The sequence below is a fragment of the Epinephelus fuscoguttatus genome, linkage group LG2 (assembly GCF_011397635.1).
Source record: "Epinephelus fuscoguttatus linkage group LG2, E.fuscoguttatus.final_Chr_v1".
In the NCBI taxonomy this organism is placed as follows: Eukaryota; Metazoa; Chordata; class Actinopteri; order Perciformes; family Serranidae; genus Epinephelus; species Epinephelus fuscoguttatus.
In genome coordinates this window covers 19,205,149-19,221,559 of record NC_064753.1, presented here as the reverse complement: position 1 = coordinate 19,221,559, position 16,411 = coordinate 19,205,149, and the positions used below count along the sequence as shown (strand labels likewise).

Genomic DNA, 16,411 nt, shown 5'->3' with positions numbered 1-16,411 from the left:
TATTTTTTATTTGAATAAACAAAATCTGAACATCTGCATTCTTAAGCTTTTGACACATAAACACACACTGGCTTTATTTATTTATTTATCACAGGTTGGGACAGAGATGCAGAAAGGCGATTGGAGAGTCCGGTTTCGGCGTCATGACGTCAGATCAGCAGCGTGTGGGACCCCGCAGCCTCTTCGCCCTCAACCCACCACCCACCCCCACCCTCGCACCCTCCCAGTCCGGAGAGACACACGTTATCAGGGAGGCAGCCGAAGGGCCAGTCATCTCCTCACATCTTTTCTGCATCTACCACAATCCCCTTTATCCGTCCTGTATGGTGGATATTATTTTCAGCTCTTCTTTCTTGGGTGATATGGGGGATCATTCCAAAAGTAAGTAAGCGAAACTGCTCGCTGGAGTTTTAAGTGGCAGATTTGGTTTTTCGTCGCGGTGGTATTATGGGCTACATGATATATTCAGCTGTGCAGCGATTGGTAAAGTTAATTTCTTAATGATGCATTTCCGCGTGGTAGCATTTCTTTGGCTGTGATTGTTTTTAGAAATGGAACAATTCAGTGTTTTGCTTCTTCATCTGTTACATAACATCATGACTTGTCCAGTCTGCAAAATAAAGGAATGCACTGCAAAGCTGAGACACACCAGCTGGACTTTAACATGTAAAATACACAGTGTAAATGCTGCAGGGTTTTTGTTGTGATACTGTGTCTATTTGAATGCGTTATTGGTGTGTGGTTACAATGCTGCGGGCTCTTTGCAGAGAAGCCAGGATTCGCGATGTGTGTAGGATGTGGAAGTCAGATCCATGACCAGTACATACTGAGAGTCTCTCCCGACCTGGAGTGGCATGCAGCCTGCCTGAAGTGTGCAGAGTGCAGCCAGTACCTGGATGAGACCTGCACTTGTTTCGTCCGGGACGGCAAAACATATTGCAAAAGAGATTATGTAAGGTAGGAGTTTGGAAATATTTCCTGTTTAGCTTGTATTATATTAAATAACTTTGAGTGTAAAGTTTAATATATTTAAATACAATAAGAATTTATTTCATGAAGAGGGCAAACCTAATTTAAAAAGTAGGAGTTTGGGCAATAACAAATACGCAAAAACCAGAAGACATTTGTAACACATATTTACTGCACAAAGTATAAGAAAATACACTCAACCGTATTATGACATCTATTAAAATTAAAAAGATATTATAGCATAACAGCATTTAGATCAGCCGACAGTTTTCCTCGTTGTGATTTCCCACATTTCCCCCAAGATTTTTAATTCTTTGACTTTCCTTCCCCCCCCCCCGACATTTCCCAGGCTGTTTGGAATAAAATGCGCAAAATGCAACCTGGGATTCAGCAGCAGCGACTTGGTGATGAGAGCCCGGGATAACGTGTACCACATCGAGTGTTTCCGGTGCTCGGTGTGCAGCAGGCAGCTGCTGCCGGGGGACGAGTTCTCCCTGCGGGAAGACGAGCTGTTGTGCCGGGCGGACCACAGCCTGCTGCTGGAGAGGAACTCCGCAGGAAGCCCCATCAGCCCCGGACACATCCACTCCAACAGACCGCTGCACCTGGCAGGTCGGAATATTATTATTATTATTATCATTATTATTATTACTATTACTATTACTACTACTACCTGTATTTATTTATTTAGGACACAGGAATTGTCGGCAATTTATTTCTAAACAAAAGGCCTGTTGATAAAGAAATTTATGCAAACAATTCTGATATTTTATAGTAAATTTAACTCATATAAAGTACATTTTTTGTTGGAAAAAAACTGCTTTGGTTTAGAAAAATGAAAGAAAAGGTCATGCATTAGTATTTTTTCTATCCTTCTTTAACATCCAGATAATTTGTTTGTGTGTGACGGGCTCGGTGTGTGTGTGTGCAAAGTGTGAAAGTGTGTGCTGCGACCTTTCTTTGGGCTAATTTCATAATTGATCTCATTAGCGTTAACCTGCTCTGTTACCATTATCTGAATAATCTGGTATTTGAGTCTCGACGGTGTGTGTGTGTGTGTGTGTGTGTGTGTGTGTGTGTGTGTGTGTGTGTGTGTGTGTGTGTGCAGAGCTGTCATCCTGAGGGCTCCTTCCAACAGAAGGAGAACAAAGCAAATGTGTGAATAATGTTCACCAACTTCCTGCTTTAAAGCGCTCGATTCAAAATACCTCACACACCTCAGCGCGGTGTCACACAGGCCTGCAGCGGTGACAGCTGCAGGAGGGAGGTCACATTCCCTCTGCGTTTCTCAACCTTTCAGACCAGCTGAGCTGAAAATACAGATTGCTGGGAAAAAAGAAAAGTCTATACAGTTAAGGATTATATATAATAACAAAAAAGTAAACTTAAGTTATGAAAGTAGCTGAAATTCTGAAATGACTGTCTTTCACCTCAGTAAATTACGCACCAGTATTCGTTCTTATTTTCACGTTAGATGTAAATATACAAAGCATTTTTTGTTGTCATATTAACTTTCTAAAGACAGTTATGTTTTTCCCCCTCTTGCAGACATTTCTAAAAAAAAATGTCAGGCTGATAAATTGCTATTATTGCATAACACAAAATATCCAAGAGGCATCAAAGGCAAGACAGTGTAGACTGAGATTAATGGGCTGCTGACTTGTTTCAAAATCCAAAAGGCTTTCGGAGGCCTTTCTACACTTTCTGACAGACGCTTTCCCCCCTCCTCCTCCGTTCTCTGCAGACCCGGTCACGGTGCGGCAGGCCCCGCATCGGAACCACGTCCACAAGCAGTCTGAGAAGACGACCCGGGTCCGGACGGTGCTGAACGAGAAGCAGCTGCACACGTTGCGGACCTGCTACAACGCCAACCCGAGGCCGGACGCGCTGATGAAGGAGCAGCTGGTGGAGATGACCGGCCTGAGCCCCAGGGTGATCCGGGTCTGGTTCCAGAACAAGCGCTGCAAAGACAAGAAGAAGTCCATCCTGATGAAGCAGCTCCAGCAGCAGCACCACAGTGATAAGACTGTAAGCATCTTCGTAAGTTTGGCCACTTGATCTCTACGATTTTTCCATTCATTCATTCATGGAGCCTTTGTTTATTTAAAACCATGACCAAGGTACATGTTGACTCAATTCACCCTGTCATATTTCTGTTTTTAAATTCTATTAAGATGCAGAGTGAAAAGATGCAACCCACATGAACTAAATAACTTTCTGGCTTAATTGTTTTCTAAAAAAAATGTTTTTTTTTTAAATTGGTAGCTGTTTGCCCTGTGATTACTCCTCTTTTCCCTATAATGTTAATCACTGTAATTTTACTCATTTATAATCTTTATTTTTTAATACTTAACTTATATTAAGCCACAGCACAGCCGCTCCTGTTGGCTCCAGTGCTTTTCTGTATTCAAACTTAAGGTCAATAAATAATGGATCAACTGCTTTGGCTTTAGTTGCTTAACCTGAAAGATTAAAACATTCTCTGCAACCAGGCTATGTCTGCATCATGGGAAACATGTCTCCATCTGAGACCATAGATAAATCTTTGAGGAAACTTGGAGGTAAAGGAAATTTGGAAAACGTGTATGTGTCATGAGGACTAGGGAGTGTTCAGTGCTTTCAAAGGTGACATATGCTTTCTTGCATGACACACACAATGCTAATGCTGTGCTTTTTTTTTTTAATGATTTTGTCAGAACCTGCAGGGTCTCACAGGGACACCTCTTGTGGCCGGGAGTCCTATCCGTCATGAGAGCGCTGTGCAGGGGAACCCAGTGGAGGTTCAGACCTACCAGCCTCCATGGAAAGCCCTGAGTGAGTTCGCCCTGCAGAGCGACCTGGACCAGCCAGCCTTCCAACAACTGGTGTGTGTGTGTGTGTGTATTCAGCACAGACTGAGCTAGATGTGCACACAGAGACATGCATGCACTGCAGACCCATGACTTAGTCCTATCAATCTATTTATCAGCCATTTTGCATGCACGCTCGCAAGGAAATTTGGTGCTCACATGTGCACAAACAGTATTAGCATGTAGTTACATACATGCACACATGCATGCCAACATTGTGTCTTCACATCAGCAAAGACAGGGAAGCTGTGTTTTGAAGGAATGCCTTTCAAAATAAAAGCCTGAATATGTCGCATTTTCTGACGCACTTTCTGTCTCTTTAGGTGTCTTTCTCTGAATCGGGCTCTCTCGGGAACTCCTCGGGCAGCGACGTGACTTCTTTGTCCTCTCAGTTACCGGACACCCCCAACAGTATGGTACCCAGCCCGGTGGAGACGTGAAACGGGGCCCTTCAGACCTGTCGGTCCCCCTCTCCTGCAAGGACAGTTGCAGCATGATCCCGGTCCCCTTGCATGTGACCAGCTCATCACATCGCCCAAACTACAGAGAGGAGATTTTTGTTTTTCTTTGTGACATGGAGGAGATGGAACCAAGAAAGCACCGATGACTCCGAGTTATTTTTTTTTGTGGAGCTTTCATTGACAAAAAACTAAAGCAGAACAATTGTTGCATGATACGGAGAAAGCAGATGTACAGAAGAACTCCCGATGGATATATACAGCAAACCTTCCCTCTGAAAATTGGAAACATTTCCATGTCGAAGCAGATGGACATTCTGCGGTTTCATTGTGATCATATTGTGTCTTGTTTCTTCAACATGAGAATTTTTTTGATACATTTATTGCGTTGTCGAGTCCCGTTGACTCTTTGTCTTAAGGTCAGAGCATGATAATCTGCAAATTATTCGTGTTGTAAAATACTTTATCTTAAGGGCAGGTTGTTTGAGCTTCTCGAACACAAAGTAAATTATTGTTATATTATTTATTGTTAGGAAAGCGATTCGTAAAGGGATTAATAACTGATAAAAAAAATAAAAAAGCTGAATACATATATGACGTGTCTGGATGACCAATGTTTGTGCAGGCGCATTTTTTCTTTTTTTTTTTCTTTTTACCTACTCTCACTTTTTTTTGCATTTGCAAGCCAATTTCGTAATTTATTTAAAAATGCAGCTCTGCCATTAACAACAACTGTCCATCTTTTATTGCAAAACTAAGACGAGAAACGAATTGATTCCACGGAGCTATAATTACATTTTGTTTTCCACCGCTCTGATGGCGACAAAGTCAAATTCACTGTCCAGATCCGACGCTGCAACAGATCGTTACTCCTCATGACAGCGGGTCATTTCTGATTTGGGACACGTGCAACAATAAAGCTTCTGCAGGACAGTGGTCGATTTGAGGAGCAGATTCAAAACGTTTAAAAACTAAAACAAATATTCATGCAGTTGCGCTGGATATGTTGTTTGTCCTGTTCAAACTGTATCAAGTGAATGAAGTGAAGCCTGGAGGCTCGGTTGTCTTATCAGCCCCCCCTCCATCTGCGGTGCTCTCCCCCTCGGTTATGTAGCAGGACTCGGCCAGTGGTCATTTACTATCTCGGGGGCAAAAACCTGCTGTAAATTGTGCTCAGTCCAGTTCCTCTGGTTGAGTCACAAGCTGGTCTAGACAGCGCGGAGGGATCGGCGACCTCTTATCTAGTCCTGGCATCACCTGCAAGCGATACACTGACTGAAGCCACAACAAACTAACTAAACACCCCCCCTCTATACACACACACACACACACACACACACACACACACACACACACACACACACACACACACTCTCCCCCAAAGCCCCTCGTATGTGAGGGGAGCAGAGAGCAGCTCGTAAAGGGTCACTTCTCCTCCTCGGTTTATTTTCCTTGAGTGAATTGCGTTATTGCGCACGGGTCAGCCGAGATGACAGCTCAGGCTAAATGAACTGACCTCCTTTACACTGTGTGCAGGACAAAACAAAGCTGCCATGTATGCACTGAGAGTCTGCTGAGACACTTGTTTTTCCAGATACATATAGGTCATTTATTTATTTTTCTTGAGTGAGCACAGGAGCATGCTCTCTAAATGTTACTCATCATGTCAGGAGTGGAAAAACCTGCCAATCAGTGGGATAATTTAATAATGTCTTTGATTCAGTTTTAGAGAAAAAGAAAAAGGAAAACGCGTTTTTAATTACAAGAAAATAAATTTGTAAATATGTTTAAGTCTCAGAACAATTCTTAAAACAAATTAAATAATCCCAAGCTCTGATTTCAATCCTTACTTGAACAAAACTGGCGTTAATAATTCACCAAATTATTACTGACCTTATTTTCATATTAGATCGTTTTTGGCTGTGAAAAAAATTATACAAAAAAGTTATTTTATCATATTTTTTTGTGTCTAGTACACTGACAGCGTCTTAATCGGAAGTTTGAATGACAACGGGCTGATAATAGATTTGTAATTGAGCTATTTCAAATAAGATAAGCAAACAATGCGAGCAGATTAAGATAACAGAGATAAGAGAAGAATAACAATGGCGCTTACAGACAAGAATGCAGGCCTATTAACTGTCCTGCAGCACAAAATCATTGTGGGGCCATACATGTTCCCAAAACATCTAATTTCCAGCCTGGATACTGTATATAACTCATCCCCCAAAGGCTCGAGATAGATAACATTAAAATAATATGCGTGTGAACTAAACCAATATTTAGTATTACTTAAAAAAAATGATCCCAATGTCATTTTTAACCCTTCAGTTGCAGGCAACAAAACAAAGCTGCAAAAAGGTTTGTGAACGTATTAAATAAAATAAGCTTTTATTTAGAGAGCTGCAACATCAATAAGGAAGGATATAAAAAACTAAGAAGAATCAGTCAGGAAATGTTCTTAAAATGATTTCTAAATTCAGAATTATGTAAAAAAAAAAAAAAAATGCAAATAAGAAAAAAAGGTGAATTAATTTAAATGCACAATCACTTTCACCAAAACACCAAAACTAAAAAAAATGTAGGCCAACTCAAGTTTATTCTCCATTTTATGTTTTTCCGCCTCAGCCCGTCGCATTAGTCTGTGTTAGTGTGTGTTAGTGTGTGTTGCTCATGCAGACCAGAGATCACGTCCTCTGACACCCATAAAATGACGCCTGAGTACCTGCGGGCCACATGATCTGCTATCAAGTCTATCAATGGGCGTTTCCCCTCAGTGCGTTAAACAAGAACCAAAATAAACATGGGCACACACACACACACACACACACACACACACACACACACACACACACTGAGCCAATCACTGGATCACTCTTTTCAATAATAGTCTAATAACACAGTGTAACGGGTCATGTTTGGGCCTCACTGACTTGCACGCAGAGACCCTATATTTTATTATTTCTTCTTTATTTCGCACATTTTTTTAATCTTTTTTTTTTTTTTTTTTACCAAACCACTGCCACAGTGTAGTTTCCCCTCCACTTTATTTAGTATTAACTCCGACTGCATGTGTCAAGTTGCCTCGCTGCAACTAGACGCTGTCAGAGGGAATGACACCGTATCATTAATGATTAAGAGGACGAGTCCATTTAAAGGTGTGATGTAATTCTCTAATTGGTGGAGGGTTGGACGTAATTAGATCATCCGGCTTGCTCGGGAGGACTGCAGCACCGCCCACGACCACGAGTCACTAAACGGTCACTGACTGACAGACACATGGATCATGTTCTTTAATCCGTGTAGACCAGGGGTTTTTTTGTTAGTGTATGTGGGGATAAATAAATAAAACTGAACGAATATTGGCACATTTAAGCATGCTGATTTTCACAGTTTCTTTTCTGTCCAAAAAGAGGAATATTTAAGATAATGTTTCTCATAATTTATGGCAATTTAACAGAATTACATGGTCATATATCTGTGCGTTTTCTAGGCTTTAAACCAACCAGCCCGAATTGTATTTAGAGCCTGATATCAGCAAAACAATTTCACATTATCATTTTATTTAAAGGGTCTATTTTTGACCATTATAGGAAACATTTTTCTGGCCTGACCCTGACTCTAACACCTGTTGGGAAAGAGGAAATACAGTCTTTAAAATGTGTTGATGTCAGTGCACCTCAGCGGCAAAAAAAGATGTGGGCATTTACACTCACGTGCCATTTTATTAGGTACACCTAGCTAAAAGCAATGCAGTGTAATACAGCTATCCTGCAATAAATACCTACCGTTATAAAGATTACAATGCTTAGATTTTAAAAAGATGTTCATTCAACATTTCGGCTGCTGCATTATACTGAGAGGCGTTTCTAATAATTTGTCCACCTCATTTTTATCAGTGAGAGTAGACATTAGAAGCACTTCTCAGTTTAACTCTATAGATTGTAAATGTATTTAAAGCAAGTCTTTATAGCTCTAATTACCAAACTAACAGTTAAACCCTTTTAACCATTGTTCACTAACAATGATGATGAATTGTGATAACTGCAAAGTCAATTATCACAATTCAGTTTAACAATTGAGCTGTAAGATCTGCTGCTTATTAATTCTAACATACCTTCAAACAAAGTCATAAACATAAAAAAACAAATACTATATATTTTACAAGTTATTTTTTTTTCTTTCTGCCTGTAAAATCTGTGACATTCTGGGTAAATCTCCATCTTACAGATTTTGAAGAACCACTGGTGAAATTATGGGCTCCAGTTCAGTTACAAGGACAGAAAGGGAATAAAATGAAATCTTTCAGTCTTAAACAAGATGTTGTAATTCTGATGTGCATCTTATATAGGCTAAGTAAGCCATCATACATAGATGCATGCTTTCGTAATTTATTTGAACAACCCATAACTGAATCTCACAACCTTTGTTGCCATTGGCAGGTCACAAATGTGAGCTGGCCCGTTACTGACATTTACTGACAACATTTATTTTTTCAGATATACGTTATAGTGAGGAAGGAGCCAGGGCTGAACAAAGGAGGCAGCAATACGGGGGAAAGATAAAGAAAAAATAAAGGACAAAGGAGAAATAAAATCTCCATCAAACCTGATGTGCCAAAATGACACCCTGCAATACCATTCACACACGTTTGCACATTATATCTTGAAGTACAGATTTGCCCTGTTATATTTTTGTTTGACTAACAGTGAAACTGTGAGAGTTAATCTTTTCATTTAATTTCAAATATATTATTACTATTATTTTTGTTGTTTTTGCTTTTCAGCAATTCATTTTGTGAATTTTCAAGGTAGCAGCACATAAAAATCACATGAACCATCCGTGTGCCCATATGATAGATTGCAAATGAACATGTTCATATTTGAACCTTAGAAATGGGAAATCAGTGCCACCATCAGAAGGGTTAGTCCAACACTGTTGTGTACAAGAACAACGGTTTTGTGCATTTTCATTCAAAGGGACTAGAAAGACATATAAAAAGATAAAGATAAACACAAGTATGTAAATATGTTTAAATAGGTTTATTATCGTCCTGACAATTTGTCTGCAATCCCCTTCTGAACCCTCCCGTTGCATTCGAAGGACAGTCCTTAGACTACTGAATTTGCATTACTGACACACACTGTGTAAAAATAAGTGTGCGTGATTTCTGTGGAGGCTCTGTGAAAGTTTCGACACTCGGGTCCACTGTGACCTTACTCCTCTAGTGGGGGCCACCAGCAGAGGAACTGCTGGGACGAACTTCAAATCCAAAACTCTCTGGGGAAGCATTCTGACAGGCTGACTTAATGCAGAGACTGAACTGGGAGCTTTCTTTTTCTGCAAGAGAAAAAAGAAGAGGGGAGGGTGAGAGAAAGTGTCGCTCTTGAGTGGAGACACAACAATGGCTGGGGTGAGGGTCTCGATAGATATTGTAAATTGAAATCACACATTATGATGAGATGGATATGAGAAATAAATATGTCTGTAGCATGTTAGCGCACACTGGTCCACCACCTATGAAAGGGAAGAGAGAAATCTAGAACAACAGGATGTACTGAAATGAAACAACAAAGATCTCTTTATTCGTCTTAATCCCATATAACACAGCCAAATAGAGCTTTAGCTCCCATGTCAGCATCATTACATTGTGCACTGTGTTTGCACTGTGCTGTCTCCCCCTCTTGTCAGGTGTTTTTAATGGGAAATTTAAGGACCAATTTATCTCCGATGGGTAATGACCAATTTAACATCTGGTGACAAGAATTTAATCTTCTCTACTCTTAGGTTACACTGATAATGAAAGGGCAGCGTCAACATCTATGTGCAGTGGCGGGCTACTTGTGTACTATCGATCCAGGGCAATGAATGCTGCTTTTATGGGAATCTGACACAATGAGTAAATATCCACATATTATCCTTTAAACTTTTAAAAGCACTGGGGCCAGTGGGGGATTGGAGGTATTTTAGGGGGGTGCATTAAAAAACAAATATTGATTTTTTTCTTTCACAACAGCTTTTCCCTTTATATTTGTGCTGACATATTTTGACCATCATCTTTTATATTTTTAAGCTATTGTTGTGGTTGAAACAAAGAGAAGAAGTGTTGCATAGTTGCATCACTGAGGTGATTTTTAAACTTAAAGGTCCAGTGTGTAGGATTTAGTGGCATCTAGCAGTGAGGTTGCAGAACTGAAACTTCTCCTGTGTGCCAAGCATGTACGGTGGCTGATGTTAAAACACACAAAAAAGTGAATAGCCCGACCTAGAGCCAGTGTTTGATTTGTCTGTTCTGGGCTACTTTAAAACAACATGGTGGACTCTGTGGAAGAAAACCTGTTCCATATGTAGATATACCTGGCTCATCTTAAGGTAAAGAAACATAGTGATTCTTATTTAAACGAGCAATGAATATTATACACCATTTCGGCAGATAGACGCCCCTAAATCCTACCCACTGAACCAGCAAAACATGTCCTCCTCTGTACTTTAGGTGAACCTACAAGTTGCAACAGTAGCAGCTTGCCTGTGGTATTACACCACAAAACCTGAGTATGTATCAAAGTATCTGTGTGTCCTCATTCGTGCACACAAGAGTTTCTAGGCATGTTGCTCACACTGCATGCATGTATGTATCTGTGTGTGTGTGTGTGTGTGTGTGTGTGTGTGTGTGTGTGTGGAGGGATGGTGAGCAGACCTCAGGCTCACCTGGAACACACACAGAGAGCCACAATCAGCCTCTCTGGTCCCGCTGCTGAGACAGTGTCAGAGCTCCGTAAATCACAGCGCCCCACCCACGCATAAATCTGCTGCAAAAACAACACACCAACGCCCATTAGGAGGAGAGAGGAAGGTTGGAGCCGCCCCACTTGACAATGACTCGCTATAAAACACAGCGAGGGTTCACCTGTACTTTGACAGGACCGAACTGTCATTAGCCGAACGAGGAAGACAAACACGTGTCACTGGAAGCAAACAATGAGGCAGCAGAGTGTGAGTCATTTAAGATGAGGGACGGCATCAAAAGGTTTCAGGGAGACACTCTGGCGTTCATCAGGTTCATATCAGTGTCAGTTCAGGAGTTCAAGAATGTTTTCAGGAAGTCTTTGTGTTTTTGATTTAGTGCTAAAGTTCAATTAACCTCCTGACTCATGAGTTAGGATGGAACAGAGACTAGCTTTAATTATAGCATACGGAGCAGAAACTGAAATGTGAATGCCACTGATATACTGTTCCTGTCAGATGAAAACACTGCGAGTCACAGGAGTCAAATTTTCACACGATCAGGGAAAATGACTTCCAGTTTATATTGATAAGGTCTCATTCTTCATCTGAAACACACAGTGTCATGCAGTGTCATGTATTAACTGCTAAACAGGACATCCATATGTGCATTACACATCTGTTTGTGTCTCTTAAATATAGAAAGTTTAATACACAGCATTTATCCTAAATTTCCAGGTAAAACACAAATCCTTTCCAACAAGACAAGAATTACATTGTGTCCAGTGCCACCGCAGCAGTCTGGAACAAACCATGACCAGTTCAAGAAATGGTCCACAACACTGAGGACATACAAAGAGCAGCACAAATGGTCCCGAGTCAGTGAGAGATGAAGAGAGTCAAATAAAAAAAGGGGAAGGGAGGGCTCTGCCTGCCAACTGCAGTGATCCCCTTGTCCCAAGGCGTTCCTGCCACTTTAAGAAATGAAGCAATATCATTAATGGAGGCCTCCAAGGGCTGACATCTTGCTCCAATTCACCAGTCCCCGTCCATCACACCATTACGGTGGGCCCAGCAGAATTAAAATCCAATCACTCCTCTGGCTAGTTTGATTAAGGAGGGCAACCGCACAAAGAAGGGGCTCTGACCCATTGTTGCCTCTGCCAGGGAGTCCCCAGAGGCTGGAGCAGGTTTCTGGTCCCAGGGAGCACCCAGACAAACCCTGGTCACTGCTGAGGCGTCACAATAATCTGGTGTGACGCCTCAGTGTTGAATGTTTTGAAGTTAGTTTTATGGCTCTCTGCAGTATTTGTTGGTAGGCATGGAGATTATACAGCAATGGTCAGATATAAACTTGTTGAATATGACTCAAGGTGTGTGGCATATTTACAAATGAAATGAGAGGTTGTTGCGCACTGAAGTTCCCAAAACAATTTCTATTGATGCAATTTGTAGACCTAGAGGGTCTAAGAATCCATGTGAACTAAAAGCATCCTATGTATAAGGACAAAACAATGTGGTTTCCACCTACAATTAGGAGATCACATGACTCAATATAGCACCCATTTTAAAAACTGTGTATTGTAAGAAAAGTATCATCTATATCCTGAATGGGCTACAGTCCTTTCTTAAGGATATTATGTGTTTTCAGCATGTATTGTGGGTTTTTTAGCCATGGCTCTGGGGATGACAATGTCAGTTGGTCTTCACTGAAATATCTCAACAACTATCTGATGATTTGCCGTGAAATGTTGTGCAGACATTCATGGTGCCCAGAGGATGAATCCTACTGACTTTAGGGATGTCCTGGCTTTTCCTCTAGTGCTCAAAATTTGTCCAAACTGTGTGTATTGCAAATAGGCAGAAAATTAGCACATACATGACTTCAACGGGACTACAACGAAATACAACGGGTCGCGCACTGGTGACGTCATAGGTGATACAAACATGGGATTTTGACTGGTGGCGGAGCTCTTCACACACATAAAGTGTAAATAAAAACAAATCAGTTGAGTCTTTCCCCTTCGGATGAAATGGCCAGTCAGGCTACATGCTACGGAGAGAGTTTAAGAGGTCCTGATAGCCTTCAGTACGACGAGAAAGTGAAAATGATAGGAGGTGTGAGCCCTTTTCCGCTGCCAGCCTCTGTGTGGACCAGGGGTCTGCAACCTTTGCCATTAAAAGAGCCATTTTTGACCAAAAATAATTTGAAAAAAAACTATGTGGAGCCGCAAAACATGTTCGAGCCTTATAATCAAGGTAAATAGCCTATTAAGTCTAAATTAGCGTATACTTATGGTCTAAATAAGCATTTGTTAATATGTTTTACCACAAGGTGGACACTGTGCAGGGCACTATTAATAATTATCTGGTACTTAAATTTTGCAGAGCTGGCAGTGAGAGCAAACAAATCTGTCCACACACTACTACATTCTCTATTTTATTCAATTTACTTTTTTGGATTTGGCATCCATAGCTAACCAGCCACTGCTATTGAGGTTCAGCAACATTTAGATTCATAGAATGAATTTCCATAGACTTCTTTTCTCAAAGGCTCAAGGAGCCACTGGACAGGGGTTAAAGAGCCACATGTGGCTCCGGAGCCACAGGTTGCCTACCCCTAGTGTGGACGAATGACCCTATCAATTCATTCATTCAATTCATGTCCTGTCGATTCATTACTTAACATTCATTAGAATGAACTTCTTGGCTTTAAATATCTCATGTTATTGTTGAGATCAACTGACTTTAGCTAGTTAGCTAATGTTAGCCAACTAACCTGTGATGAAGTGCCTGCCACAGACGTAGGTGTAGTGACTGGCTGGATCCCACAGCTTTCTGTCTTTACCCTGCCGTTTGATGGCTGTGAGCCACAGATTTCTTCTTTCCCCATTCTTCACTCTATCCAGGAGAAAAGAAAATGACAATTCTGTTTTTTCTTTTTTTTATTGTTTGCTTTTTGGCATTATGAACTCCTAGCCGCGACTAGTGTCTCTCCCGGGTCGAGTTCAAAACTTTCACCCAAAAGGGGGCGTGGCCGTTGTTATGGCAGTGAGTGACGTTGCATTGAAGTCATCTATAGCATACTGGCACGCTAAACATGCTAAATTAAAATGGTGAACATTGTTGAACATTTCATGATACATTACACATTGATATGTTTCACCTGCTTAAAGTGTGCTAATCAGCATATTAGCTTTCTTATTGTAAGTACAGTATGTTAGCATGTTGATGTTAGCATTTAGCTCAAAGCATTGCTCTGACTAACTACGGCCTCACAGAAAGGAAGGAAGGAAGGAAGAAAGAAAGAAAGAAAGAAAGAAAGAGAGAAAGAAAGAAAGAAAGAAAAAGAAAGATGCTTTATTTGTCAATCAACACAAGGAGTTTTACACATAACAATTCACACAAGAAAGTTGAATGATGATTTTTTCATGTATCCCACACGCCACGCACATATATTTTAGAGGGGTCATACCACAGTGTCCGCCATTCAAACTGGGGTTGCTGCTTCGCCGTATGATGCTTCTGACACTCAGAAGAAGAAACTGATGTTGCTTTAACTTAAAAAATCCTTCATAATTTTAGTGCGTTGCTCAAAGGCACATCAATCTCAGCTATTGCAGGAAGATGAGCCAGCGCCTCCTTGATCCAAATGTTTTGATTTGGTTTTCTGGCTCTAAATTTGAAGCTACTGCTGCCCCATCGAGGGGTCACATCGGTCAGATTGTGTCTGGGGAACAAAGGGCAGCATCACAGGTACAGACCCCGGTGAGCAGAGCCTAAACCAAATTAAAACCAGAAGGCCAGGGTGAGCCTTCTCGACCACAGTGACATAAATTACGGGGATTTACAAGATTTTTAAAACACTTTTAACAATACTCCCCTTTTAATGTGCTCTCTGTTTAATAATGCACTTTAGGTTTTAAGAGCATGATAAACAAACCAATAATTCACTTTTTTATCATCTGAGGGTGAAGGCCTTCAGGACCGCATTCTACAGCAGCGTTCAAAGGGCCCTCGAATGGATCAAATGAAGGGCTGTCGCAAGATGTTTTGGACAAGAGTTGAGATGTAACTGGTGATCTCGTTGCTCTCTTGAGGATAAAAGTACACCGAGGTTCATCTTCCCAAGCACTGGGCAACATTTAAAAGGGACACTGATACTGAAAAATAATAAACGTTAATGTCAAGGGGTGAGTCAGAAAGAATCTTGGGTCATGTGGATGGCACAGTGCTTATCCAACATAAAAGCATGTGGCAATTTTATGTGGAAGGGGAAAATGTTACGTCTCTGTTTAAATTTTTAGATTTGGTAGATAATGGCAGCAAACAGTGATACACCAAGCACATTCGGCACCCTTAGCAAGTTTCCCTGATATCCATATCTATTTATCTATTAGGGACTGTCAAGCGATTAAAAAAAATTGATCAAATAAATTACATGCTCTGTGATTTATCAGTCTAAATTAATCACATACATCAACTTTTGTTCTGAAAGTATTTAAAAAACTTCAAAGTAATTTTGGCAGATATATCATAGTAAAGCTGCTGGAATTGTCCCCTCTGTCCTCTACCACTGAAACTGGTCACAAGTAGACTTACCCAGTGTGGCTTGATGAGGCTGGCTGCTAGTGCTAGCATCAGAGGCTATGCTAGCCTAGACCTCCAGGTTCCCTGCTAAATGCTTTGCGTTGAGGTGATATTTCAGGCTTTAAGTACTATGATGGTACAAAACTTTCTGACTGCAGAAACTGCAGAGAACGGTGCCACTATCAACAGTTACATCTGGGCATTTTTAAATGTGAATGCTCTATTCACAGGGCCAAGCAGTGTCATCTAGTCTTCCTCCATCATGTGACAAAGTCCATGTGGCCTTCAGTTACCAGTGGGTGAAAGGGCACGATGGGACGTGATTAATTGCGTTAATTTTTTTTAATATGTTATTTTTTTCTGTGATTAATTAATCGGAATTTATGTATTATTTTGACAGCCCTAATATCTACATAACTGTATCGAGCCCGGTCTCACTTTGAAGTTGTCGAAATCCAACGCTTGGGCAGTGATTTGCGGCATCAGAAACCAATGACAAAAGGCATCCTTCAACACCGACATGATACGTGGCCTGTTGCCATTACAAATTAACTGTACCTGGAGCAAAGGGGGAAACACAAAAGTCAAGGTGGACAGTCCCAGTGGGGAGGGCGGGTGTTGGATGGATGGGTCCAACAAATAGCCTATTGACTTTCTTCCTAACCACTTCGTTTTGTTGCCTAAATCCAACCATGTGTGTTTGTTGTTGAAGAAAAAAGAAAAAACGTTCTATCTATCTATCTATCTATCTATCTATCTATCTATCTATCTATCTATCTATCTATCTATGTCACCTATAGGAAGATCCAGCAAAGAAAAAGA

The 16,411-nt window shown here is 40.9% G+C and overlaps 1 protein-coding gene and 1 long non-coding RNA gene across 3 annotated transcripts; one reads left to right on the top strand and one right to left on the bottom strand.

Annotated features, from left to right (window-relative positions):
- Positions 1 to 243: 243 nt before the first annotated feature.
- Positions 244 to 4,808, top strand: isl2b (ISL LIM homeobox 2b). 2 transcript variants are annotated; one of them, XM_049601670.1, is made up of 6 exons: positions 244 to 381; positions 768 to 957; positions 1,319 to 1,581; positions 2,714 to 2,997; positions 3,666 to 3,833; positions 4,142 to 4,808. In XM_049601670.1, the coding sequence occupies exons 1-6, from the start codon at positions 324 to 326 to the stop codon at positions 4,256 to 4,258; spliced, it is 1,080 nt and encodes a 359-aa protein (XP_049457627.1). In that variant the 5' UTR covers positions 244 to 323; the 3' UTR covers positions 4,259 to 4,808. The 2 variants fall into 2 exon arrangements, with proteins under 2 accessions (XP_049457627.1, XP_049457621.1); XM_049601664.1 differs by having other exon boundaries at positions 2,714 to 3,009.
- Positions 4,809 to 9,356: 4,548 nt separating this feature from the next.
- Positions 9,357 to 15,843, bottom strand: LOC125904399 (uncharacterized). The gene is made up of 3 exons (XR_007451448.1): positions 15,602 to 15,843; positions 13,779 to 13,900; positions 9,357 to 9,616 (listed from the first exon to the last, which is right to left on the bottom strand). It is a non-coding gene; the product is annotated as an uncharacterized LOC125904399 (long non-coding RNA).
- Between the last annotated feature and the right edge of the window lie 568 nt (positions 15,844 to 16,411).

What these genes read in the sequence shown, in the direction of transcription:
- isl2b (XM_049601664.1), top strand. Translation starts at nt 324, where the DNA reads ATGGTGGATATTATTTTCAGCTCTTCTTTCTTGGGTGATATGGGGGAT. An exon ending in TGCAAAAGAGATTATGTAAG is followed by an intron (nt 958 to 1,318) that starts GTAGGAGTTTGG and finishes GACATTTCCCAG; the next exon opens with GCTGTTTGGAATAAAATGCG. An exon ending in ATAAGACTGTAAGCATCTTC is followed by an intron (nt 3,010 to 3,665) that starts GTAAGTTTGGCC and finishes TGATTTTGTCAG; the next exon opens with AACCTGCAGGGTCTCACAGG.